This window comes from Dioscorea cayenensis, chromosome 6 (genome assembly GCF_009730915.1).
Source record: "Dioscorea cayenensis subsp. rotundata cultivar TDr96_F1 chromosome 6, TDr96_F1_v2_PseudoChromosome.rev07_lg8_w22 25.fasta, whole genome shotgun sequence".
NCBI classification, from domain to species: Eukaryota; Viridiplantae; Streptophyta; class Magnoliopsida; order Dioscoreales; family Dioscoreaceae; genus Dioscorea; species Dioscorea cayenensis.
Window position 1 is genome coordinate 21,558,134 of NC_052476.1, and position 25,522 is coordinate 21,583,655.

Here is a 25,522-nt window from a genome sequence, read left to right on the forward strand (position 1 = left end):
TCAATAGCTTTATCTGAAGGTAAGCATCCTCCTTTCTGCTAATTATTGCATATAGTTCATTACTTATTATTTTTTTATAAAATTATTGTGTAACTATTATAGTATATTTAGATTTCATATATTCTGTAATTTTTAATAATTTATAGAGCCAACATAGAATTCTAATTGCAAAACCATGTCTCACTTTATTTATTTTGAGCTTAAATTTGATTAATTTCATCACAAAAATAACTCATATAAAATTCAAATTAATATATATGTTATTGATATGATGCCATATTAAACTCCATATTAGATAGTGGTATATTTTAGCAGTATATATATATATACATCCAACGAAAGATATTACTTTGTTTTATTAAAAAAAGGAAATTAGTTTGTTATGATTCTTTAGGCAGGAGTATATTTTAAGAGTATATATATATATATAAGGAAGGATATTATGTTGCTATGATTCTTTAGATATTTTAAATTAAAGTTATTTGCTTGAGAAAGAAGTTAAAGAATAATTTGTGAATCTCAATTTATATATATAACTTTATTTATTTTAAACAAAAATTTGATTACCATCATCACAAAAATAATTCAAATAAAATTTACACTAATATTTATTATAGATATGATGCTATATTAAACTCCATTTTTAGGCTGGGTGTATATTAGGGTATATTTTAAGAGAAGATAGTCTATGTATTTATTTTGTTATGATTCTTTAGCTATTTTAGTTTAAAATTATTTGCTTGGGGTGGAAGTTATGAGTAATTTGTGAATCTCAACTTGTATATATATTGACTTGTATTGGTTTAATTAAAAATAAAGAAAAATTTTATTAGACCACTTTTACAATTTTACACTCTACCAATCTTTATAGATAAAATGTCATCACCTGGAGAAAAATCCAACATTTTTCATTATTGGTGGAAAAAGACGGAACGTGGCACTGTTGTTAAATTGGGAAAGCACGAACATCATCTAGAAATATCACCAGGGGTCACATTAGTAACCCCAAGTACTGCCTTAGTATCGATCAACACCACAACAACCAACACCATCATCACTGTAAGAAACCCAGGCGTTGATGGAGTAACAAACATCGTTAGCAAGTCTTCCCAATAATTAATTTGACTTCATGAAAATTGTGGAGTGCTAGTTCTTAATTATTTATTTATATCAATGTCATTTCGGATTTTATTGTTTTTGTGATTTTATTTAAGATTAGCTTCAATTTGATTTGTTCACCAACACAAGTAGTAGTAATTTAATTTGCTCTTCTTTTTTTTTCAATTTTATTATATCAAGTGGTACGAGTGCCACTCTAAAGAAGCCTCTGCCTCATCTCCTTGTGGTGGTTGTGTGTTGCTTAGTGTTGTTTATGTATGTTGTGGTCATTAACATATTATTTGGGTACATGTGAGAAGCCCTAATTATCATGTGTGTTAGCTCGTCCAACATGATAAATCCTATGGGTGGTTATTAAGTCACAATACATGTTTCTTTTGTCACCCCCTTATGAGGAGGCACTTGTCGCCTTCAATCATATATATATATATACTATAGAAAAAACTAAACAATACATAGGAAAAATACTCATTGATTCTCCCACTTTTTAGTTGATCTCAATGGAAACCATTTCTTTGCCATCAACACCAATGATGTGCCTTGATTTGCAGAATGAGAATGAAAATAAATGGAATGGTAATTACAATAGGAAAGTATGAATGAAAATGAATGGAATGGTAATTACAATAGGAAAGTATGATAATAACAATAAAAGCTATGTTTGGTTGGAACAAAATTCATTGAGAGTGGATTGGTAAAATTACTATTTACCTTTAATACAAATAAATAATATTGAAATCGTGGAAATTTGTTTAGGCAGGCAGGGACGACCATAGAAGCAACAAACTTGAATGGAATACCGTGAAAAGTAGTTCCCCCACGTGTCAAAATCGTGGAACCAAAGTTTGATACTGGTTTTTGTGACTAACGCAAATGGTTGGTTGATTTCCTGGGTGTAGGTCCCACAAAGGGTTCGGATGCTGGTTTTCGACTAGGATCCGATATGCAACAAATCCGAATCCAATTAGTTTGAGCGGATTCGGATGCGGGCTGGGCATTCCTCTCGGATCCGACAGCATATCGGATCTTGGATTCGGATCTCCTCAGAGACGAGAAAAATTCCGAAATCTAGCACATCTCAACCGCATATCGAACGTATTGATCGATCTGGAGGCAATTCCACGGTCGCGATCTAAGAAAAGGAGTAATTTGTGCCCCTCACTCTCTCTCTCTCTCTCTCTCTCTCTCGTCGTCTCTCTTGTTTGGCCCTGGAGAAAGTTTAGGGTTTCGGCTTAGCATTCAAGGTTGAGGTATTGCTATTGATCCCGTGTTCTGAATGATTTGTCTGATGTTTTTATTGAATTTATGTGCTAAATCTGAGATTTTGAGCCTTGGAGACATGGTGCTTTGTGGATTTATTGGTTTTCTCTGTTTTGTGAATTTTAAATTTGATTTCAAATTATGGGGCATAATCTTGTAGACGTTGCTTTTATCTCAAATAATTTTGTTGATGTTATTGTTCTGATGGAAATTCTTCAAGGTTTTCATTGATTATAATTGTTTGCTTTGTATGTGACTCTCCTAATTTCTCTTACTCATTAATTTTGTTTATTTTTATCATTTTCTTTGATCCTTTACTTAATAGTGTGAAAATTCTTCATGGGTGTGGTTGGATTCATGGAACTATGGGACAAGGTCTTGAGTTGTGTATGTATATATGAAATCTTTGTCGCAAGTGAACCTGCATCGTTTTTAATTTTTGATTTAATTTCATCTTCAAATTTAATTTACTTTTACTATAATTTATGCTTCAATGAATGATATATGTGTCTTTTTCTTTCGAATTGTAAGCTTTATTTGGTAGGATTAGTCTGTGTTCTGCTTCTTCTCTGGATGTGTTGATTTACCATTGCAATGTTTTCTTAGAAGTTCTGAATTCTAGATTGATTTGTCTCTCAAATGCTTATATGAGAATTATGTTATGAGTGTGAGGTTTTGGTCCTCATATTTCTATAATTTCAAGCATTTCGTTGTTTATTTTTTTTCAAGTTATAAAGATTTACATTGATCGAGTTTGAGTTGTATCTTCATTTATACCTCAATAATCCATGTGTTTCTAAACCTATATATACACATAATTGTTTAACACCAGGCTTCCAACTAAACAACCAAAATGTAACGTATAAACTTGTATTTTAATCTGTTTAGAATAAATCAATCTTTAATGATTAATTTTCCAATCAAAATATTAATTAACAAAAGCGCTCATCAATCATATAAGATTTTTCCTTACTTTCATTGACAAATTCTAATAATTAAATCTTTAGGGGAAAAAACTGACTTGTATATTGTTTTGAGGATTTTGTAATCTCTATGAGGTTATCTTGATGATATTCTTGTATTCATCTGTCACAATTTACAAAGCCTGATGAGTGCCTTGACAAACCTGGAACAAATACAGGATTCTAATTGCAAATTCATGGATCACTTTATTTGTTTTGAACTTAAATTTGATTATATCATCACAAAAATAATTCAAATATAAATATATATATATATATATATATAATGGATTTGATGCTATATTGAACTCCATATTAGGTAGGGGTATGTTTTTGAAGAAAGTATTATATATATATATATATATATACACGTCTCTAGTGAAAGATATTTTTTTGTTATGATTCTTTTAGTGTTGGATTAGAAGTTATGAGTACTTTATGAATCTCAATATGTATTTATATTGATCTGTATTGGTTTAATGAAAGATAAGAAGGAATTTCACTATACCATTTTTTTTACAATTTTACACTCTATCCATCTTTGCAGATAAAATGTTATCACCTCAAGCAATTGGTGGAATTGGTGTTGCCATCGCTATGGGTGTTGTTGTCATCTTCAACAAAAAACCCAACACTCATATTAATTATGAGTGGAAAAGGCAGGAACGTCCCGTTGTTGTTAAATCAGTAACCCCAAGCACTGTCACAGTAGCAATGAGCGCTACAACAACCGATACCACTATGGTCGTAGCAAACCCAACCGATGCTAGTGTAACAATCACCGTCAACCACTCTTCCCATTAATTTGACTTCATGACTGTATGAAAATTATGGAGTGCTGTATTATATATGCGTGTTAATGTCAGTTCGGATTTTGTTGTTTTTTGGATTTTATTCAAGATTAGCTTCAATTGAATTTGCTCTTCTTTTTAATGATATATAATTTAAACAATTACTCGTTCCAAGTAATTAATTAAATAATAAATTTTATTATATAAAGCGGTACGAGTGCCAAACTAAAGAAAGCTCGGCCTCATCTCCTTGTGGTGGGTTTGTGTGTTGCTTATTATTGTTTTGTTATTATATCTTTGTGCTATTCATTCCTAGTGTAGTTGTAATTCTTTAACTCTCTAACTTTGTCACTTCTTTGTGATTTGTTTATTTTTTTTATTTAATTTATGTTGTTGTATTCATTCTTTGTAAAAAAAAAATTACTTGTACCAAATATGTAGTATACAAAATAAATAAATAAATAAACAATACATAATCTCTATAATGCGAGTGGAGGACCATGTGGTATTTAATTTTTCTCTTAAACCGTTGGTCAAGCTCAAATCTCTCCTCCATACACAACGAATGAAAAATCAAACTATAAATAAAAAAATAAAAATAAAATAAAAATAAACCATATGGTTTCGGGTATTGGCAAATCAAGGTATGTGTTTTTTGTTTTTTTTTGTTTTGTTTTTCCTATGTGATCTTGCCCGCAAATAATCTTCTTGATTATGGTTTATTATACTCATACATTGGTTAGTTTTAATGGAATTATTTGATGGTGGGATTAACTGTGCTGTTCTTGGCCCACAGGAAGTGTTATAGGGAGCTACTGACGTCAGAGATAGCACTCCTTTGCTTCAGTTGGAGAACAGAACACAAATAATAGAAAAATTGTACTTGTGAGGGGTGTAAGATGGTAAGAATCATAAGATTGAATGAAAGGGTTTTTGTTATTTTATTCAATGTTTCTGTAAATTTCATGACATCAAATGTTTAATAGCTTGTCCTTATTTTGGTTTTATGGGTGAATTATTGTGAAACACAGTTGTTAGATTGCCTGCAAATCCCAACCAAGCCAATGACATTGTTGGCTATGCTTATAAAAGAATCAATTTGAAGTTCCTTCACCTAAAAAACTATTAATTAAAAACTTCTAGATCTCATCAACAACTCAATATGTCCTGAAATTTTTAATAGGAATTTAAGGGATCAAAGTAACAAATTTAGGGCAGAACCTTTAAAAGAAAAGATTTTTAATGTAAATATCATCAATACATTTGCCACAATTCCATCAGTTTCATGGTCAAATTTCATGGCTAAAAAACAGAAAGGAAAACAATTACACTGTGATCAAACATATTTACAGAGAAGTATAATGACCACATGAAGCTCCTCTCTTCTGCATTTGCACAGCTCGCAAAAACTTGTTGCTGCATGTAGAAATACGCTTTAGTATCAAAAGCCGCATTCATGACACAGCCTCGGCCTCAGTTAATTGTCCTTAGCTGATTTCTTCCCCTTCTTCTGTTTCTGCTTCAGTTGGGTGAGGCCTGGCGCTGTTATTTTCACATTGCCGATGATTGCAGCTAGTAGCTACCAATTCGGGATCTGTACATGCTTTCATGAGCTCCTTCAATTCTCCCGATTTGTCACTTCTGGTATATGACTACTAAATAGATTCATCGCAGTCTTGGCAGCTGTACATATTTCAGAGAGAAGATTAGCATATTCTTCTAGATCAGTGAAGTTAAACAAAGACGAATTGTGAAAATCCAGCAAAGCCAAAAAGATGTTGCCCCTTCCCAGAATGACCAACTAAGAACATAAATTTCCTACACATTACTGGAAGAAAGGAAGGCGCTCTTAAAAGAAAGATCTATCTTTCATTTACTTGCAAGAAAATTGTTGAAGAATATAATAATACCTTTTCCTTTCTTTGCAGTGCCTGGAGTGATTTTGACACGATATTTGTACGTCTGCAGAGCATTATACGGACCACACACAGGAACAGCATACAGTAAAATGTCATTGACAAGTGGATTGCCAGTCAAATAGTCTAAATCATTTAGTTTCTCCTTCTCCTCTTCACCTATCTCATTGATACCATCTTCTCCAATTGTAATTTTATCCATCTCAGCAGTTGCTTTGCCCAGCTCTGTAGCCGAAAGATCTTGAGAGACATCATTGTTGTCATGCTTATTTGTAACTGGATGTGGATGATCACTTTCAGCCATATATTCTGGACAATCGCGAGAAAGGTGGCCAACCTTTTTACACCTATAGCATATCTTCGAGTCATCTTCGGCTCCTGCCATAACCCAATATATATATATATATATATATATCAGAAGATGATAAACTTTGAAATAAAATTTCCAAGAAATGGATATGACTGAAACGCAAATTATTGTCTAGTGGGTGCATATTAGATATGATAACAAAGGAAAGAGTCAGAGACAATACAATGGCAATAATAAATCTGAACAAATCATCTATTAACCAAGAACTGCCAGTAAATGGAATATTTAGCTCAGGCATCCTACATGTCATCTACTGTTCATGCATGTCACAGCTTGGTTGCTATTTAAGCAACATATGGGCAGGCATATGTTCTTAGTATGTATCTTCAAAATATTCAAACTAATGGCAAATGCCCCAAGATATGATTGCTAAGAAAACTGCCATGCATGTATGAATCGTGTGGAAAGATAGCATGATAACTATGCTTCATCCTAGAGACACATTGAGAAAAAAAGGTCGGGGAACTGAAAATACAGAAATTTACTGATAGAGTACCAATTATTGATTTGCTTGATCCACCAAGGACTTCACTTTGCCCTTGCTCCTTTTCCATTTCGACAATTTTTCCAGCAGACTGAGCCATTAAAAGTTTTCATTAGGAATATATACAACAGAAAGATGCCAGACGAAAATTAAACTTCACAAAACACAAAATGTTTATCTTACAGCTAGCAACGCCATGCGAATTTTCCTTTCTTCTTCGTCCTGTTCAGCATACTTCTCTTTTATCTTCTTAAGCTTGCTCTTTTGCCCCCGAGTAATCTTTGAACTTGCAGGCTTCTGATTTTCACTGACATCTGTTCTAACAGATGGTTTGTTATGTTCCTTTTCATTATCATCATTTCCAGTACCATTTTTCTGGTCCTTTTTTGATTTCCGTCTTTCAGCGTTTGAAATGTAAGGCTTTTCTCGCATTGTACCTTTCCTCCCTTCAAGATCAGGGTCCTCTGTGAAAGCTGGCTGTGTAGTGCTGAGTGCAGAACTTGTACTCAATAATTTGGCAGGGCCAAGGCCCAGGGCCATGTCCATGAGAGTATCAAGTTCAGATGATTTAGAAGTCACACTTCTTTGGCCTGTCTCAGGTTCTAATTCAGTGTGCATGCCCTTTGAGGAATCCACTCCTTCAATAACTTCCTCTATGAAGTCACCAGATGTTTCAAGACGAGATGGTGATACTAAAGGTGCATCAATAACTTTTGAAAGCTTTTCTTCAACTTCCAAATGGTTCATGCTCAAGCTCGACACATGACTCAAGTCCTTATTTATCCCACCTTCACCATTGACTTCATCGCCTGAATCAGAAGCACTTGGCTCTTTATGCAATTCCCCTTCAATTTCTTGGTCACCTTCATCTTCACCTCTTACCCTTCTTTCATTTAGATGAGATGCCAAGGAACTCTCATCTAATCGAAATAGAATACCAAAACCCATAACAAGGGGGTGAGGAGGCAGGAAGTTCTTTTTACCACGAATCATAAAACTTCCTACTGTAAGATACTCGCCAGTGGGAGCTGTTTTACTGACTTGGTGAGGGTAGACCCACCAAGCACTGGTAACAATCTTTGAGTCCCATGCTTGGCTGTGACAAACCTCAAAAGTAAAGGCTAAAATATAATCACAGAATAATCAGGTTTTAGATATATTTATTGACCAAAAGAAAACATTTTGCCAGACTTAAAAATACAGATGAATGATATTATTAGACTTACAGTGAAGCATCCTGCTTGATTCAGTGTGAGAGGTGGTACTGGATGATCAGGTTTGTGGTTCTTGATCACAGTACTGGAAGCTCCGTGCAGGTCTGCATGGATGTACCTGTTTTAAAACAACCAGAAAAAATCAGCACGGTCAATTGCCTTGCTGCTTCAGACAAAAAGTGCATAAAAAACAATCTATGTAAAGAAAATCAACCATTGGCAAAAGAACATAGCAATATATTTTTAAAAAATCAAATAAAATACAGATGCACCTGAGCTACGCATCAAATGCACACGATCATTACTACCTAAAATCAACTTATCATAATCAGCTTAAGAAGTCAAAGTCCAATGTCTTAAGTTCTTAACTTGAAGATCTATATCTAAATATTAAATATTTAATTCAAGTATCAAACCAGGCAGATACAAAATTTTTCCATACACAGAGAAGACCATAAAGGTTTTGTTCATTATCTGGTAAGATAGATATTGCAGATTCTACAAAACTGATTACTGTAAGGGCTATGGGCAGATAATCAAGCAGGCTGGTTAAAAAGGAACACCATACACAAAAAATCTCATTCATAAAAATATTTAAAGGAAGGTGCACAGTAATAGATCAAAATCTACTCACAAATCTCCTTTAGACATGTATCGCTTGACTATCATCTCATTTTGCTGAGCATCACGACCACTAATAACCAAATAATTCTCGCTGCTGATAAACCAGTTAAATTTCTCAAACCAATGAACTTTGCGTATGTGAGAGATTGCAGCCACAGTCTTTTCCTGCAATTAAAAAAATTCCAGATTGACAAGAACTAACAATCAGATAGAATTTTTCTCATATCAGGAAAAAAATCAAATTGAAGATTCAAAAACGATATGACAAGAAGATAATCACTCAATCCTTATATAAACCAGAAGAAAAAATAAGCCATCGGATTGAAGTAAACAGAAACATAAATCACATGTATGTAGGTGCTTCCCAGGAAATATGCAAAAATAAAAAAGGGTGTTACTATCCTGACTGTCAGAAAAACAGAGCTAAAAGATGCATAAATTCTACACCATCCTGCCATGTTGTCAAAGTAGTACCTGAGCAAGTTGAAGACGAGTCTTCTTTTCAGCTGCTTTGAAAGCCTTCTCATGTGCAGTGATTGTCTTTTCTTGTTTGAACTCCTGTTTTTTCTTTAGCTCAAACCAATGTCGGGCATTGGCATGTGCAGAAAGTGCCAAATCAACCTCTACCTAAAAAGAAAGAAAAATAAATCGACTCCAGAAAGTTAGAACAGGCACCAATTTCATTTGTTTTAAATGATAAAAGAGTCATAAATTGTACAGAACAATGGGAAGTTGAACATACAACGGGGCAAAAGCCGCAAAACAGATGAATCATATGTACAGAGAGCAGAGTTTATCAAGCACAACTCAGACAAAAAACTATGGGGGAGGCGAGCTCCATACAAGCAACATGCTTTCACATTATAAACAAAAAAAGAGTTACAAGAATATAGCTTTTTCATCATCCTATCATTTTTGTACGTTGCAAAGATTTGGATTTTACAACCCAACTCAATCATCAAGAGTTAGTAACCGAGCACAAATGATGATAGATAAAAACCTTCAGAATGCATCTCAAGCAAACTTAAAAATCATGAGCTTAGCAACTTAACATAAAAGATTATGGATGAAACCTTCAGAGGACATGCCAACCCAACTCAACAATCAAGAGCTTAGCAACCGAACATAAAAGATTATGGATGAAACCTGAAACCTACCGAGGACATTTCAACCCAACTCAATAATTAAGAGCTCATCAAAAGATGATAGATGAAAACCTTCAGAGGACAGGTAAAACATCAACAATTGCCAAAGACATTAAAATCATATGCTATTGTTTGATAAGTGTCAACTCATTTCATCATAATGATGCCAAAAGGGTGCTCATTCTTTTTAATTCACATATCAAGGTAAATGTTGCAAAAAACACAAACTACTACAAATATTATAGGCAGCTAGAAGCAATACCCGGTCAACAGGGCTGGTTTTCTCATCCTCATCCATTTCATCAAGATCATTGCTCAGTAGCAGAGTTATACAATTTCTTTCAAGATGGAGTTTATCAATGAGGCCAGCAACAGGATTTCCTGATTTTTTCTCTTCCTTCACCATGCGTGCAAGATCGTCCCAATTCATCCCATTTGCAAGGGCAACTCGAACTGCTAAAATTGCAGCATCCACATCTTCTAAGTTGTATTCAATCAACTCTGCCATTTTAACACAATGATCCACTTCTTTCCTCAGTGTTTGCACACGATTTTCCTGCATTTTTGAATTACAAAACACCAAACGGATAGCAAATACAGGATCAATAGCCTCAAAAAGTAGTAAAAAATGAAAGAAATGCTTGTCACAAGTCAGAATAAAAAAATAAGTATGTGCCCCACAAATCATGCTGATGACATGTTTGTGACTATCTATATCCGACATTAAAAATAGTTCAATTGCTCAATTGAGTAACAAAGCAAGGAGAGAACCTGATCCAAACGTATTTTACTGAGTTTCTGCATGGCAGATCCCTCTTTTGCTTTTGCCTGTTGCTCTGCCCTTTGGCTTTCAATTTTACTATAGAACTCATCCAGGGCTGCATCAAATGTCTCAAATTTCACGCATTCCCTGGACTTCAACTGATTCAACAGCAAAGGGCAGAATTCATCATAGATCTGCATGTTAAAAGGCCAGATAGAGTTCACTTATCAAGTTAGACAAAGCATACACAGGAACAAGAGAAACAGGTAGCTACAAAATTTTTCAATGTAAATATCAATTGCTTAAGCGGCCAAGCACCTTAGATGCAACAGATATAATTCCTAAGATAAGGATGCGTTGATTGCCACAATTATCTACCATCAAGAAAAAAAAAGGGGGTCATCTACAATACTCAAAAGAGAATCAGCCTGACCTTATCCAAAGTTGGCTCTGAAAGTGGTATATTTTCCTTCTTCCCAGTGGCTTTACTCTGCATTAAAATGTACCCTTCTGGAACTTTCTGACCTGATATAACATCTGCAAGCCAGTCCTCAAACCTAGCTACAGCTTTTGCCAAAGCCTGCATAGAGTCTTCATCTATCTGGCTATCAGTGCTATTTCCAACTTTCATATTAGGAATAAGCCCAGCATCCAATATGATGTGCTCAGAAAGAGCAGGACCATAATTCAACGCATCCCCTAGAAGAGTCTTTAAAGTAGACTTATTTGGCCGAGCTCCATCATTGAGCTTCTTATTTGCATCATGTGCATTTTTATTCTTACTATTCTTACTATTTTTACTTGTTTCTTTTGATTTTTCATGAGCATCACCACCACTTTCATCAAAATTAGTAGGTTCTTTATCATCGACTGACTTCACAGAAGTGAGTTCCATTTTTAATTTGGTAAAGCTAGTCCTTTCAAAAACACGGCAAGCTTCAATTGGATACCGATGGCGTGACATAATCGCCAGCCCTTTATCATCATCTCTGCCATAAGCAAACATGGACTAGATATGGTGAGAATGATTCTCAGACACTATTCTGACCTTGTGCTTTTTTTTGCTAAAGATTGAATTCAGTAAGGCATTTTTAGAAATTCACATACCTGTGTGACCGGAGAAGTGTCAAGACAGTATACTCAGAATCAGTAAGGAGTATATTTCCTTGAGCATAAAGTTCCAAAATAACATAATGAGCATTGGCACCCAATCCAAATTGAAAAAGGATAATCTGTGAGAATAAAGTAAAGCAATAATCACATAATCAACACAGAAACACTATCTAATTCCATAAAACAAATTCAATCCTAAAATTAAGAATTTAAAGAAACGGAAAAACAAATGCAAAGCCATACACGATCATATCCAAGTTGGCGCACATCTTCAAGCCTTCTTGTCCGAATGTGCTTGCGCAACTTGAGAGTAAACCCAGAAGGAGTTGTATTTTTATCACTACATGAGTAAGCGCAATCTAAATACTCAGAAAAAAAGGGAAAAGAAAAACGAAAAATTAAGAAAAGCAACAGGATTGATAATGCAATACCGAGCATATTGAGTAGTGTGCAATCGAACGCCGCTTTCCATCAAAAGCATGACCTTTTCACTCTCTCCAGAATCCGTGATCCCACTACTATTCATGAGCTTGAACAAGTATGCCTGTGAACCAAAAACCAGCATAAACAAGAGAAATTCAAGCGAATCAAGAGGAAACAGCAACTAGGGTTAGGGTTTGAAATTGAATACCTTGGGGGAGATGTCGTACACGTTGGCACAGCGCATGCCGATGAGGCGGCGGAGGCACTTCACCTCCGCCGCCACGTCCGCCGTGTTCATCCTCACCTTCACCATCCTCTCTCTCTCTCTCTCTCTCGATCTCGATCTCGATCTCGAGATCACTCTACTCTCGATAGTCGATTCCCTCGTTTTCTCTTCTCTCTTTGTATAAGAACGAGAAGGCTAAACCAATTGTTTGGTTCGGAGGGGAGGGAGAGTCAGGGGAGATGAACCGGCCGGGTCATTTGATTTTTGACCGGTTTATTTCAAAGGTAGTTCATAGGGTGCAACCAGGCGGCCGGTTCCAGGTTTTTCCGGTCGAACCGGCCGGCCCAGTCTGGGTTTGACAACATTGGATGAAACTAGATTTTAAATAGATATTATGGTAATTTTTCAAATTGATAAAGTATAATTTGGTCTTTTTTATAGAGATTTAATAAGTAAAATATAAAGTTTTTAATAAATAGGGGTATAATGGGAATTATAGAAATAAGTGAAGAGTAATATACTAATATTAATATTTTATATTATTTAATAATAATAAAAAATAACAAATACTCACTCTTCCAAAATACCCCAATTTAGGATAGTGGGTTATGAAGGGTGAAGAGGGGGTGCCTTACCCCCTCACTCTCCTTCGATAACCAAACAACCACTACACCCCTTCATCCCTCCCTACTCCCCTAATCAAACAAAGCCTAAAGCTTTCGGCCGTAAACAAAAACCAAGAAAAAAAAAACTATTTTAAATGAAATAATAATAACCATAAATCAACTGGTCTATTGATATCCGGGTTCCTATTAAAAATCGTCACAAATGATAAAGGCATATTTAGGAGATTATGTACACTGCACATACTCTGCCTCCACTTGCTTCCTCAAAACTTTTGTACGCCCCCACCTTTCATGGCAAAAATAAATAAATAAATAAATAAAATAATACAAAAACTACAATTATTACAAGCTTTTAATTATGATAACCATGAATGATGTAGCACTCAAACAAAAGGAATAAAAAAAAACCCATGTTTTTCATAAAAAAATCGTTTTCTCGTCACTCTTTTGTATCAGAACAAGAAGACTTCGGTGGCTAACCGAAATGGAGATATATTGAAAGGACAAATTTACCCTTTAATTTTCACATGCGTTTCTTTTAATATATTTTTTATAAATATATAATTATTATTCATTTCACTGGATTTTACCTTTCTGTAATGTTCCTTTCTTATAACTTTAAATGTTAAAATCCGGAAAAATAAAATGACAAACAATTTAAGAGCCAAAAACACATTCTTTATGGTTGTACACCTATGAAATTTATTCAAGTTTTCATATGAGATTTTTTTTTTTTTTATTTACACCACGGATTAATGGTTTTAACACAAAATGACACCATTTTAAATGAAGAAATAATAAGAAAACAAAAATTACTACAAGCTTTACGATGCTGCTACTTGGGCTCGACTTGGCGAAAACTCGAATTCGACTCGATCATGGTCAAGCCGAGCTCAAAAAGTTTAAGTAATCAAGCAAGCCGAGTTCGAGTATTGTGATACTTGACTCGAGTACTCACGAGCCTAATTGAGCATAAATGTATATATATAATATTAAATTTATTTGATTAAAATCAAAGGGAAAATTTTCAAGCTCGAGTCGAGTTAAAACATAATGTTTATGGTCATTTTTAACCTTTTCGAATTTAGTTGAGCAAGCTCAAGTAGCTCGATTTGTATACCAAATCAAACTCAAGCTATAAAATGAATACTCGATCGAACTCGAGCCGGATATCAAATACCGAATTTTCAATCTAGCTCGAGCTCACTACTACTCGGCTCAAACTCGATCGATTACACCCCTAATGACTAATGAAGTAGCATGCAAACAAAATGAATGAAAAAAAAACCATGTTTTTCACTTCTTAATGGTTTATAAGCAGACTTCGACAAATAAAATCGAAGAATTAATACACATTGTAAACTTAAAAAAGCCTACCGTCTCTAAAGAAAAACTTGACCTACTATGACAACATTACTTTCTTTTATTTTTTTTTTCTATTTTTTTTTATTTTATTTTGTTGGTGAGCTAAGAGATATTTACAAAACAATGAAAGGCTCTTCTAATACAGATAATATATATACAGTTTTTTTTTTCTTCATTTTTTTTTGGGGGGCTATTTTTGGTCTGATTCTCAGAGTTAAGTGCAGGTAGAGTTCAGGGATCTGGGCGCAGTGGATGAAATACCACCAAATCTCTCATCATCTTGACACTGATCGCATGGTCGTCGATGAGGATTGAGGTTGTTCTTGACCTCTGAAGTTTCACTTGGCGGTTGTCGAAGCAGCCCTTTAAGTCCTATCTCGCTAATCCTACAGCTTGTCTTCTAACTTAGGTCAAACCCAGCCTCCGCGTTTATCGCATATAGCAATTTAGATTGCATTTGTTCCTTGCTGCACATATCAACATATCATCAAGTGATTAACTCAATATTGATACGATGCACATCAATATCGATATTTTTCACTTCCAAGTATAACAAATAGAATACAGAAAACATGTACTGCTTATGTCACACTGTTGAAGAAAAACCAATGCAAGATGCTTCCTAGATTAGTGACATTAAGCATTTGGATGATCATTATGGTGATTTCAAACAAGGAAATTTGACCCAGTTAATATGGACCATTTGTGATGCCTTTCAATATATATATGACTGCTGAAACTAGAACATGCTGATCAATTCGTGCCATTTTTTTTTTTGCTCTGAAATAGCATCATTGTGGAAGAGAATCAAGTGAAGTTGCAATTGCTTACCTTCTATATGGTGGAAGCTTCAACAGATTCATACATGTTGCTGAAGTTGGTAATCGGTCAAGGTCGTCCTCAGTGGCATTTAGTGGAGCAGCCCTAAGTACCCAGGTGAAGCCCCGTGAAGAAACAAATGCTAAAAATGTCATGATTTAAATATCAAAAAAACAGAAGAAGGTCATACCTTTGAATACAGAACTTTGGTTCTAAATACTTGAACCCAAGGAGTGGGCCTCGAGAACAACCAGTCACGAACCTGGAAAATATATATCACCCAACTCAAACTCTGGCATGTGTAGTTTATTGCACATTATATAGATTAACAAATTAAACCCAGTATCATCAAGCATGTCAAGTCATCTTCAAGTAATAAAAGTTGCTTAAAACCAGAACTAAGTCCACATAAATATGAAATTCTTATAATAAAATCAAGCATTATTTACTGAAAAGCTCATGCTGGTAAAACACATTGTAAATGCATGCAGCTAGTAAAGAACTGAACGTGAATCTCCTAAAATACCTAAAGCCAGTAATATAACCTCCATTTTGCATGAAAAGACACTCTGATACAGATACCGATGCTCTTATCTATATGTGCTTGACATCATTGATGTTCAAAATTACATGTCATAGAAAATAACCTTCAAGGTTTTAATTTTGGAATTTTAGAGCACAAGAATTATGCGATATACTTGTGCTTCGTTATATACCAAGTTCAATATTTATGAATAGTTGTATGACAAGTATTTTAAACTAAGCAAACTGTCCATATCAAAATGTAATGGCAAAATAAAATCATAAACTACTAGCAAATATGACGTTAAGATAAAAATGAAGACACTCACTTGAGAAATTTTTTCTGATGTTCCAGCGAAAAGCTTTTGAGAACTTCCCAAAACATCACAATCACACGATGATCCTATCAAGATGTCATTCAATATTAAGAATGGTCATACAGTTACATATGCCAAGTTCAGACAAGAGGCATGGCAAATGAAAGATTAGTCTTATGAACATCTCACAAGAAAGAAAAATTGCCCTTCAAAATAGAAGAAAATTGTTTAACTCTAGTACTACCACTTAGCAATATTTATGCCTTTGTCAATACATGCTTTGTTAAAAGCTTGTGATTAATTAGATACTCAAAATTATCCAAAGAGAGAAACATGACTAATTCCATTTTAGAAACATAATGAAAGCAGGATCTTCATTGCATATCCTTTTCAAGAAAGCCATTCAAAAGATGTTTTGGCTTCATAGCCATAATAATGCATTTCCATGACACTAACATCCATTGTTTCCAGTGAGCTACTGAGAAAATTTTAATTAATTTATTCTAAATCTGCATTAGTACAGTGCAAATCAAAGTCTAAAGGCACTCATAGTGGACTATCTTCATATATCAGAAAGGGTAATGTCTCCTCCAACATAGATAGGGTGCATTGTAGAATAAAGAAGAGAGTGATGATTTATCATCTAAAAAGCTGAACACAACAAATCTTTAGAGTGACAATTTATTTGTCATATTATAGATGATATACAGCTATAAACCCAATAATAGCTTTCAATTGATTATGAAACAATTATACCGTTCTCAGAGTTAAAAGTCAAATTCTTTGTTACAAGTAAAAATAGTAATAAAACAATTGTTCAACTTACCAGATGATAACCACCAGAATAATGTGCATTAGAACGTAAATCATCAACATCCAAGCTTTCCAGTGAGCCAGAGATAAGAAGCTGGCCAAAACTCAATATTTGACAAGTAAACAGTCAATTAAACAACTCACAACATAAATACAGATTGCCTTTTGCATTTGGAGAAAAGAATATACTATTATACTAGAATAACATAAAACTTACAAAGATGCACAGTAGTCAATCAATTAAAAAATGAAAATACAGAAGAGCCATGCATACACAATAAGATTTGGCAAACAAGAAAAGAAGCTCAGTTAGGAGCTCTTAATTTTTTCTTTTTTTTTTTATCATTTTTTTTTTGGCAAATAAAAACAAAAAATTTTATCATAGTAACTGGGCAATGAGATGGACATTAAAAAAAATCACCTGAATTTCATGTTCACTGAACATTTCTATCCATTCTTTCTGAATAAGCTGCTGGAAACCTCGCAAGAAATGTAAACTTTGATGGCGAATCTGTCATGGAAAGAAATTAAATTAAGTGAGCAGGTTAAAACGAGCAAAATGCAAATGAAGAACATCAAACTGTTGACAATCACCTGATAATTCAAACGATGATTGGCAATAAGGTGAATATATGTAATAACATTTTCATTTGTAACACGAGTATCTTTCCCGCCAGGAAGCAGGTCTTCTTCCGTTTGTTCTCCATATTCATTATTTACAACAACAAAATACAATTCTAACTCTGAAATATCACCTTGATAATGCTGTAAAACAGACCACAAGTTAACATAACCTCAAAAAAAGAAAAATTAAAAACAAAAAAAACAAAAAAAAAACACATTCATAAATTGGGCAGGTAAGAGAATGTTTTAGCAAGTAGAACTGAATTGATAAAACACACAGTAGCCTTTAAGAAAATATTTCTACAATAACAATTATGACTAGCATACAATTGTGATGGACCTGAATTTCTAATCTGTTATCAATAAATAAGTAATCCAATAAAAAAACAAGATTCCAGTGTAACTAACAAAAAAACAGCATTAAAAAAAAATGGTGGTGTCATCCACAAGCCAGAAAGGGATACCTTTAAGAAAAGTAGATGGCGATACAATTCTGGATCTAGCGATGGGAGGTCATTTAGATAATTGTACCTGATTACCAACAGATAGAAATTACTGCAGGGAGACAACAATTAAACAATTATACTTGAAAAACAATCAGCTTAATTAATCTAGTTCCGGTACAAGAAAAAACAGACAACTAAGAAATCAGACCAAAAATGGATAAATGTATACGTCATCAAACTTTATGTCCCATACATCATTGCCTCAAAATGCAACCATAGAAGTTCACTATCCATCCAAGATCAAAAGGTAAAACAATATTTGAAGGTAAAACGGTACTTGTTAATGCATCTTTACACACTTCTCCATTTAACAAAGCCAACATTACAGGAGATCATGATATCTTACTTTTGTTTCAGTTTGCTGAGAAAAAACATTGCAAATGGTAAATCAACAAGAATGCCTTCATACATTGCCTGCAAGAGTATTACAACAGACATCAATATCAAACAAAAGTTCTGTCTGCTGAAAATTTGTAAAGACTTGCATAAAACATCAACAGTAGTACCAAAAAATCAAACAGAGTAATGGTAATTACATAAGCAAAATATATGCTAATCAAACAAGATGTAAGCAAACTTAGCTACATTAATCCACAGACAAGAAGAACAAAAGCAAAAGTGAATACAATCCAATGATCATGGAACTATATATAAATATATATACACACGCATTAAATGGAGTAGCAAATATAAATCAAACATGACTAAGATTTTAAATGTACAACATTAGGTTTTCAGATTTGTATTTACTTAACAGGAAACACAAAGAATGAGATAATACCTTTCCCAGGAGACTTCCAAGAAAATGGAAAAATTGGAGATGTTGTTCATGAATCAATCCTGAACCAGGATTTGGATATAATTGGTGATCAGAAGTTTCCTATAAAAAATAAGGGAGAATGATGATCAGAAGTACAATTGCACAGAAAAGACAAAACTCAAAGACCAATATAAAAGTTAAAATTGAATGCACAAGTGCCTAGTAAACAATTGAAAAAGGGCAATGCAGGAAGAATATATGAAACCTTAAATAGGCCATACTGAACGTCAAATGCTACATGAGTAATGTTCTCCATAAAATCTTTGAAGATCCCACCACCATCAATTCCAGCTTCTTCCACTCCCAATTCATTGACAAAAGAAACTCGAATCTAAGAGAAAAAATGGAGTGAGATCACGTAACTTCAACTTTAAAACAAAGTAAGATTTTCATGGATATTGTTCTGAGTAGCCTTCACAAGAGCATGTTAACCATTATAGCAACATACCAATCCTCGAAGATCTTCCTCGGACAAAGCACTCAGTTGACTAAATGCATCTTCAAGAATTCTGTCCCTTCTTATTTTAAAACGAGATCTGCCTAAACCAGGATGAAGTCCAGCTCCATTTCTTTCCTTAGAAGCTGCTAGCTGCGACTGCTTAAAGAAATAATAAAGATTAAATTGTTGGCACAGAAAAATACTAGTGAGCTCTAAATAAGGCATTTCTTCAGTTAAAATTAGGTGAGAAATAACAAGGAAGGCAGATTCTAAGTGGAATAAGAAACAACTTTTGAGCCCAATCTGACATGAAATACTCACAGTGAATATTCTAACCCGGCTTGTAAATGGCACCAGAAAAGGAGCTTGTTTTAAAATTTCAGATGCTTTACTATTTCCAAGTAAGGCCTGGAAAGAAAAGAAAATTGTATCAACAACATGTATGTATAGCAACAAAATAATCAGTGAAGAAATTCACCTGAGAAATGAAATTTTCACTACTTGCTTCCTGGGACTGAAAGTCAACCGAGGATGTGAATGCCCTTCTATTGTTCCAGTCTTGCAGCTGCAGTGGTGCAATGAATTTGGATGGTAAGCATCATTTGTAGAACTATAACTCATGATTACATAAGATGATTACTCTTTCGACCAAGATTTTAGATTACATTAACTTTTGATGTCCAATTTCAGAGGTTTCACTTTTTAATGAAAAAATTAGAAGCAGTAAAGAAGTGTGGAAGATTTATTGTAAGTATTGGAAAAGAGGGCAAGCAAAGAAAAATAAAATGCAGGCACGATCACATAGAAATTGTTTCATGGCAGATGGTGGACAGCAGATCATTCCATTAACTCATTGTCTTCGTCAAAACTGAACCTTATCAGTTAACGCCACTATCTAATCTCTAACTAAGACAAATGGGGCTAATTTTATGGTCAATTGCATGATAAATCCAGATTTATTATTTATTTCTTTATTCTCATTCATTTTGAACTAAAAGGGCTCTCTTTTTGCTGAGTACCCACAGCTAGGGTCCATTTCTATTTGACCATGGGTCCATGACCAAACCTTGGTTTCCCCAAAAAGTTGGCTGAACTATTAATTGTGGTGTACAAGAATTCAATATGGCATTAACAGACTCAATGAAATCAGATATGTGCATGAGGATGAAGAATTAGTTATTGCCTGGAATGCATATATAATAAAACCATCAGTATGATCAAGTAGGCAGTGTTCAGTGAACAACAAATGCAGAATAAAAAGGTCATCAAAGTCTGATGACAATTTGCAAGGATTAATAAAGGAAACTTCATAGCTTCACTCACCTGGCTCAGCAGTTCAGATATCACAATTCCAACCCTATATCTCATAAATTCCATGGAAAGCTTCTTCTGGCCAGAGAGTCCAACCAGAGACTTCTGTGAAGGCAGATTTGAAGGAATTGTCCATAGGAGTTGCCATAGGGCCTGAAGCTCATTTTAATATTAAAGTAGAAAGGTGTCATCATTCCATTGCAATTTACTTATTGAAAATATAATCAAGAAATACTACATTGACAAGAAGTTACCTGTTTTAAAATGGTAATTAGTAACCTGATATCTTTGAGAGAGAGTGGTTTCTCCTGCTCATAAAATTCTTCATTATCCACTATCATCAGCATATGCCTGATAAATCACCAAGAGTGTGGTAAAACTAGGGTAATATTCAATTTTTGGGGGTGACAGATGACACACCAATAAAAAGGACATTTAGTAGCTAAAAAAAGGTTAAACAAACAAATGACCATTCTAATTAGATAGTAAAAACCACAAAACAAATTATCTTACTTGTACACAGGACAGAAAACAGCTGAAGGCAAAAGCCAACCAGGAGCATCTCCAGATAAATATCCTGTGAACTTTGATGAAGATGGCCATCTATGATTCTCATGGCTGCGTTTTATAAATCGCCAAAGTACACGAACAATTTCAGTCCTATAAGCTAATCCCGTCATGATGCGTTCAATTGGCAGTGTGTTGAAAATAACATGAAGGAAAGCACATATTGCACCAGTGGCTTCAACCTCCCTATCGGATGGTACGTCTTTTTCTAAAGAATTAATGAGTGAAGTATCTCTGAACAAAACATTAACCTGTTGAGGAATGTACAATTTTCATATCACACAAGAGAAGGAAAACATGGTAAAATAGGAGTACACCTCCTAAGGAAAATTATTTGGAATGCCATACCAAGTGCTGAAGAAGCCGTGAATCTACTGCATTTGATATCTGCTTCCCTAAGTCTGAATCAAGTGTTCCTATGGATTCTTCATCCAGAACCATGTCATTTTCATTTGATTCTGATCAATCAGAGACATTTGACAAACACAAGCAAATTAAAAAGTTAGAGATATCTCAAAGCCCAATGATTAGAATGTGATAATGAGATGAAGGATCAACTTAAGAAAATATATATACATCAAGTAACACTTAATGCATATCAAAAGCGTGCTTATCTTACTTTCTCTAGCTGATAACTTTGAAGCTGGAAGTGCCTCCAACAGAAAAGTTGAAACAGCCAAAAAATCCATTGCCTGACCCACACAAAGAAACAACTATCAGGAGAAGTTATCCCAGGCCACAAAAACAAGAAAGAAGAAGCAATATTAACAGATAGTGATCAAGGTTTTTGATGTAACTAAAGACATCCTCACCACATGGAAGTTACAGCTCGGCAAAGACAAAGCATCACTGGCAGCTTCTAGTAAATTTCCAAGCAGACAAGCATACCCTGGATACTCGGGGGATATATCTGGTGGAAGCACACTTGCATGGCTTGGCAGACATAATGCCATCTGATGGATATAATGTGTGCCCAGTCCATGAGTTGAAAAAGCCTAAACAAAAGCAACGACCAACAAGCATAATCAGTAAAATATCCTCTAATAGAATTGCTGCTGCAGGATAGTTACACATTTATCATGGCCAGTTAATAGACATCAATATAAAGTCAGAGAAATCTGTCCTATATGATATTGACTAATTGAATAATTTCATGAGCTTTCATTAATCAGAATTTCCACAAAAGTCATAGAATAATCCAACTGTAAAATGTATTTTGCCTATACCAAGCAGCATAAATCATCAAAATAATATTAATGCTCATTACATTGGGAGACAACCAACTTCAAGGTATCTTCCTGAAATAAGATAAAATATTGGAAAGTGCAGTAGTCATAAGGCAGTATTACCTCCTTGAGAAATGGTAGGTGGTTCCAGAAAAAAGGAATGGAAAGAAGCTGTGAAGAAAAACTCCATCTGGGTTCAATGCTTGAGCAGTTACATGGCTGTTGGCTTATATGGGAAGCAGCAAGCATGATTACATGCTCCAAGGAAGAAGCCAAATTACGAGATTCTGGAGTCTTCACAGATTGCTACATCAAAAGCATTCCCATTGATATAGAATCTCATGTAGAATCAAAGCATGAAAATGTAATTGCTTTTTCTAAGATAAAATGATCAAATGATTTGAAAGACCCTGATAGTTGAGTCAAACATAACAATTCTAAAACTAAAAGTGGGCCAAGTGAAAACAGAAGAATAAATTATAATAGGAATTATTCAGATTATTGCTTTCAAGTCATAATAAATCAATTCAAGCAAAATATGAGAACTTTTTCATGAAAAAACATTCAAACAAACTCTCTTCGGATGTAAGTTGCCTAAGCCCTTTGGAGTTCTATCTAGAATGCCCTATCTGATAATAATAAAAAACAAAGAAAAAAAAACAAATGACAACACTATCTTGTCTCTCATGAGCAGCTACATATGCAACAAGTTTTAATGTATCATCCAGTCTCCACTTACAAAACAGAGCAGCCATGAGTTTAATAAAGTTTTTATAAAAACAAAATGGTCAGCTGTGTCAAAATAACACTGCTAGTTCTTCGAAGGTCCAACATCCACATCACTGGTATCTGCTGAAAATAGCTCAAAGAAAAATAATGCTTGGTGCAAAATGGGCTTGAAGCACATACCATGCCAAAAAGAACCATTTCACGCAACAAAGAAAATACTTTCCCCCGCACAAGATGATCAACAACTTTGCACACCCATGGAAGATCAGGACGCATTAAGTGAGCCACTGTTTCTAATAAAATAATTGTTGGCATCTCAGAGTATTGGGATGACAGGAAAAGCTGATCCTTCCAGTGATCCCTATGCAATGATGAGAAATAAAACTTAGTATCAAAAAGTATCATGCTTACCAGTTAAAACAACATGCTCCAACTGCCTTTAAATTAAAACATAAGCAACTAACTCCCACAAATAAATATTGCAACATTAGGGTGAAATCCACAAAACAGAGTTTCATTTTTCTAACAGCAAAAGAAATCTAAAATGGAGCACATGAAGCAAAACACATGCACAGATGCACCAATATGAACCAATGCATACACACAAAGAAATCTTCTATCAACTTTCCTTTCATCATCTTTAATGGTTATATCTAACTAACAACCCTCCATACCATGGGTGACTACTGACTAGGCATATGCTGCTAACCCAACTAGCACAACAATGATGAATCAATCAAGCCAATCAATTCACAAACACAGTTCAATTTCCAAACCTCTATCACCAATTTGCGAATCAACAAATAACTTCATTTTTTTTCCAGTTGAACAGTCATCATAACTAAAAGTGAGGAAGGAGAAGGCAATTCAATCAACAACATCATTGTATCACTTGCCTATTATGGTGGACTGCTTGCAAACAGAAAAATGCAAGCTTCTTCACTCTATTGTTGACAAATGACATTGGTGAAGTCTTACCTTCACCAGCAAAAAGGCTCACAATATTCCCTGCAAACGCACAAACACTGTAAATAAAATTCTTAGTTCAACAGCATGATGCACACAATTCCAGAATTCAAGAAGGCCTACAACATGCATTAATTTTTTTTAACTGTGTTCAAGAAGCAAATAGCATTAGCATCAAGGAGCAGACCGGCTTAAATGATTTTCAAATGAACTTCCTACTTTACCAACATTCTAGTAAACTCTCTCTATTCCAATGTCAATAAACAGTAGGCAGTATAGCCCAAATCAGAGTTATTAAGATGATGGTCATGATGCCTTCGCCCAAGCAGGCTTGGGATGAATTATAACTACATGCATTGACAATAACCAGATCTAGCAAAAACCATGGGATAGGCTTACCACCAAGTCGAACATACTGAAGAAGCAATCTACAAGCCTCAATGAGGACATCCACATCATTTTTGTCCTTTGCGTTGAAGAAGAAAAGTAAATACCGAAGAAAAGCTGAATCAGGACCAAAACAGTGCCTTGAAAGGAAAAGAAGATAGAATGAGATGAATTTGATTGCATCCAACAGCTCAAAGAACCACAAAGAATCAAATTTACCAATCCACATTTTGCAATGGCTGGCCATAAGTTTGGGAGAACACCATCCGCGCTCTTGCGCGTTCAACTTCAACTTCTTTTCTACCTCTGAAATATTTCTGCAATAGATTATTAGTTAATTTCAATACTTCACAAGACAAAGGGGAAAAAGGCACAAAAACTCAGCCTTTCTTGTTTTTGAATTACTAAAACCCAATTACTCTTTCAAGAATGCAACATTTGAATATGATTCTACTCCACTTAAAACACCAGAACAACCCAATTTTCATCAGAAATGAGAACAAAACCCTGGCTCACACAAACATAGAAAACGATGATTCTGATCCACAAGAAAACACAATCAGAAAATGAAAATCCACTAAACCATTCACAACACATCCACATATCCATCAAAGCAGCGAAACCAATAATAAAAAAAAAAGCACAGAGACCTGAATCTTAATAGCCGCCGTTGTCTGCTGCCGCAACCCTTGCCGGCGCTTCCTCTCCATCCGCGTTTGCTCCAGCAGCACCTGCCGGTCTCGTTCTTTTGAGCTCCGGCCTCCCAAATCCACCCTTTTCCTCGACGAATCCCCCGAAAAAAACATCCTTCGATCCAAACCAACCAAAAAAAAAAGAAAAAAATCAACACAATCGGCAAGAAACACTAGATAAATGGGGGAAAACTAAGATCAAAATCAAACCTGAAAGCTTTGGGACGATCTCTAGTCACCTCCAAGAGAGAGATCAGGGATCACTTCGAATGGGAAAGCGAGATTAAAAAATTGGAAAATTAAATGAGAAAAAAATTAAATATATATATTTATATAATTCGGGCTCAGTTTCTTGTTTGGGGTCCACCCAATGTTCCTATTCG

At 34.6% G+C, this 25,522-nt stretch overlaps 2 protein-coding genes and 1 long non-coding RNA gene across 3 annotated transcripts; 1 reads left to right on the forward strand and 2 right to left on the reverse strand.

Annotated features, from left to right (window-relative positions):
* The first annotated feature begins 2,261 nt into the window (after nucleotides 1-2,261).
* Nucleotides 2,262-4,274, forward strand: LOC120263287. Its single transcript, XR_005537036.1, has 2 exons — nucleotides 2,262-2,369; nucleotides 3,889-4,274. It is a non-coding gene; the product is annotated as an uncharacterized LOC120263287 (long non-coding RNA).
* Nucleotides 4,275-5,355: 1,081 nt separating this feature from the next.
* On the reverse strand, nucleotides 5,356-12,581 carry LOC120263445 (nuclear export mediator factor NEMF-like). Its single transcript, XM_039271348.1, is given in 16 exon segments — nucleotides 5,356-5,705; nucleotides 5,707-5,751; nucleotides 5,754-5,815; nucleotides 6,043-6,426; nucleotides 6,915-6,993; nucleotides 7,086-8,009; nucleotides 8,129-8,234; nucleotides 8,751-8,905; nucleotides 9,215-9,367; nucleotides 10,148-10,441; nucleotides 10,657-10,842; nucleotides 11,082-11,637; nucleotides 11,756-11,880; nucleotides 12,005-12,101; nucleotides 12,193-12,305; nucleotides 12,393-12,581. Coding segments are annotated over 16 exon segments (3,480 nt in total). The 5' UTR covers nucleotides 12,498-12,581; the 3' UTR covers nucleotides 5,356-5,609.
* Nucleotides 12,582-14,576: 1,995 nt separating this feature from the next.
* Nucleotides 14,577-25,431, reverse strand: LOC120263456 (E3 ubiquitin-protein ligase UPL6-like). Its single transcript, XM_039271366.1, has 27 exons — nucleotides 25,350-25,431; nucleotides 25,098-25,254; nucleotides 24,667-24,764; nucleotides 24,460-24,587; nucleotides 23,991-24,102; nucleotides 23,275-23,455; nucleotides 22,489-22,671; nucleotides 21,952-22,134; nucleotides 21,759-21,831; nucleotides 21,488-21,597; nucleotides 21,086-21,390; nucleotides 20,827-20,923; nucleotides 20,585-20,725; nucleotides 19,740-19,826; nucleotides 19,583-19,669; nucleotides 19,271-19,417; nucleotides 19,028-19,153; nucleotides 18,784-18,882; nucleotides 18,349-18,416; nucleotides 17,961-18,027; nucleotides 17,467-17,637; nucleotides 17,294-17,383; nucleotides 16,886-16,966; nucleotides 16,072-16,145; nucleotides 15,411-15,482; nucleotides 15,233-15,325; nucleotides 14,577-14,868 (listed from the first exon to the last, which is right to left on the reverse strand). Exons 2-27 carry the CDS (start codon nucleotides 25,251-25,253, stop codon nucleotides 14,802-14,804), a joined length of 3,096 nt encoding a protein of 1,031 aa, XP_039127300.1. The 5' UTR covers nucleotide 25,254; nucleotides 25,350-25,431; the 3' UTR covers nucleotides 14,577-14,801.
* Between the last annotated feature and the right edge of the window lie 91 nt (nucleotides 25,432-25,522).

Excerpts from the sequence above, each read along its gene's own strand:
- LOC120263456 (XM_039271366.1), bottom strand. The coding sequence starts at position 25,253 with ATGTTTTTTTCGGGGGATTCGTCGAGGAAAAGGGTGGATTTGGGAGGC. Across the intron at positions 19,827-20,584 it reads TATCTGAACTGCTGAGCCAG|CTGCAAGACTGGAACAATAG; the intron begins GTGAGTGAAGCT and ends GCACCACTGCAG. Across the intron at positions 14,869-15,232 it reads AAGCTTCCACCATATAGAAG|CAAGGAACAAATGCAATCTA; the intron begins GTAAGCAATTGC and ends TGATATGTGCAG.